This window comes from Dipodomys ordii, unplaced genomic scaffold (genome assembly GCF_000151885.1).
Source record: "Dipodomys ordii isolate 6190 unplaced genomic scaffold, Dord_2.0 Scaffold94, whole genome shotgun sequence".
Classification (NCBI taxonomy): domain Eukaryota; kingdom Metazoa; phylum Chordata; class Mammalia; order Rodentia; family Heteromyidae; genus Dipodomys; species Dipodomys ordii.
In genome coordinates, this window is record NW_012267310.1 from 4,680,484 (window position 1) to 4,682,944 (window position 2,461).

At 38.2% G+C, this 2,461-nt stretch overlaps 1 protein-coding gene across 1 annotated transcript in view; it reads left to right on the top strand.

The window, feature by feature from the left end:
• Pola1 (polymerase (DNA directed), alpha 1, catalytic subunit) overlaps positions 1-2,461 on the top strand; it is a 312,501-nt gene that overhangs the window by 37,381 nt on the left and 272,659 nt on the right. Inside the window, exon 16 of the mRNA XM_013026467.1 lies at positions 1,347-1,431. Coding sequence (XP_012881921.1) covers positions 1,347-1,431 — 85 coding nt within the window. The remainder of the gene's footprint in view (positions 1-1,346; positions 1,432-2,461) is intronic.

Sequence of the window (2,461 nt, forward strand, 5' to 3'; positions counted from 1 at the left end):
AGCGCTCTACCACTTGAGCCACAGTGCCACTTCCGGCTTTTTTTTTCTGCTTATGTGGTGCTGAGGAATCGAACCCAGGGCCTCATGCATGTAAGGCAAGTGCTCTACCACTGAGCCACCTTCCCAGCCCAATGAGTACATTTCTTGTCAATTATTGTTACCCCTTTCCTTCTTTCTTGTTGTCCAACTATCCCTTCCTTCCCTCACCCCCAGCATTCCTCCTTTTCTAAAAACATTATTTATGTATTGAATTTAAGACCTTATCACTTAGCTCCATCCCTAGCCCTTGTTGTTGTTGTTTTTTTTTTGGCGGTGGGAGGGAGTGCTGAGGTTTGAACTCAGGGTTTCAAGCTATCACTTGATCCATAGTGCCAGCCTTTTTTTTTTTTTTTTTTTTTTGCTGTCTAGTTTTATTTGAGATAGTGTCTTGTTTTTTCCTTTAGGCAGTTCTCCTATTTATGCTTCCTGCTATATCTGGGATGGCAGACATGTGCCACTGTGTCTATGAGAACCCTTAGCCTGTGCTGGCCTTGCCCTGTGGTCATTCTAATCTCCCCTCTCTTAAGTAACTGGGATTATAGATGTGAGCTGCTGGCTTCTGGCTCCCAGGCCTTGATCTTATAAATAATAGTTTATACAGTAGATGACTGGAGTTAATAAATTGTTTGTGAAAGGTTTAATTAGTGTTTAGTTAAAAGCAGCATCCATTCCTAGGGTCCAGAGTGAGGTTTCCACATATCATTTCCTAGTAAAGGAAATAGGGCTCTATGGAGAAGAGCAGAGAACAGAAAAATATCTAAGGTAAGTCTGGATCATCTTGTATCAGTAAATAAGGACCATATTAGAACTTACTGAAGACATTTTGATTGGCATGACTCAGGGATTGGGTGAATAGGTGGGGATGGTACTACTGGCATCTAGTGGATATAGTCTAAGATGCTGCTAAACATCCTATAGTGCCCTAGACCGTCCCCATGGCAGAATTACTTGTCCAAAATGTCAATAGTGCTGAGGTTGGAAAGCCCTGTTTCAGATATTCATGGTGAAATAGTTTCAGGTAAAATGGTACGTATGTCTGGGTTTTGCTTCAAAATGATCTGGGAGGAAGCAGGAAGTAGGTAGGGCTATAGATGAGATGGTAGTTGGAAGTGGGTGATGGATTTGTGGGAGTCAATTTTATTTACTCTGCTTCTCTGTATTTTTAAACTTATTTAAATATTTTCATAGTAAAGTTAGAAGTATTCATATGGACTTAAATTTTTTTTATATTCTTGGTGGTTTTCGTGAGAATGCAGAATGTAATAGGTGTCTGGTGATTTCCCCCCCCCTCCCTCCTTCCTTTGCAGATTATTGCTATAGCAGCTTTGGTCCATCACCATTTTGAATTAGACAAAGCACCCCCACAACCGCCCTTTCAATCACACTTCTGTGGTATGTATTTTTTTAAGAGATGGTTTACTAATAGCTTGATTTGAATTTTTTATTTTTTTTTTCTCCAGCTGTTGGCTCAGTAACTTGTTTTTCAAAAATTGTTTTCAAGAGTAGTTAGTGCGTATTGTTAAAGAAGGTTGTTTTCAGCTGTGGAAACTAAGCTTTATTGGCCAAAGGTTTTTTTTTTTTTTTTTTTTTTGGGTGTGTGTGTGATGAGGCAAGATGCCAAAAATAAATGTTTACCTATTTGTGAGGAGTTATCAAATCGGTAATATCAAATTGGAGTTGAGTTGTGCTATGCATAAAAGGCAGTGGGTGAAAATTCTGCATTTGTATTTTGATTCATTTTCTCAGGAGAATTCTGATGTATTTCATGTGAGAGCTTGGTCAGTTAAATACATTTCTTAACGAGGAGAGAGGGAATAACACTACTGATGTATTATGTTTTCTGGGATCTTTTCCAGTCCAGAATCAGATCTTAACTTGGGCAGCTTCTCTTGTCTCTTTTTTTGGGTGTTAAGAAAATGCTACTAGGAAACACACCAGAGGACTGTGTGAGGTATAATTACTCCTTAAATAGTTAAAACACATGGAAAAATGATAATAGCTGGATGAGCAGTCTTAGTGCCTTTAATATGCATTTATTTACCTCCTCAGTGTATGTATTAATGTGTAAACAGCAATTATGTGAGGCAAAAAACTTTTGGTATAGTAAATGAAGCTTTGATCATCTTTATTTTTTTCCAACTTTGTAAAAATGGAACTGAATTCCTCATTTTATACTGAGTAAGCTTGTAATAGTGTTTGAATTTCTATGGGGGAAGATTATTATAATCTGCCATTCTAATTCCAGTGGATAACAAATGTTTTTAAAGCTGTTTTAATAGTTGTGTAGACATAGGGTTCTAGCTGTTCCTTTAAGGTTCAACAAAGTGACGAATGGAATTGCTTGACTTTTTTTTTTGGGTCCAGTCATGGGCCTGAACTCTGGGCTTGGACACTGTCCCTCAGCTCTTCAGCTCAAGGCTAG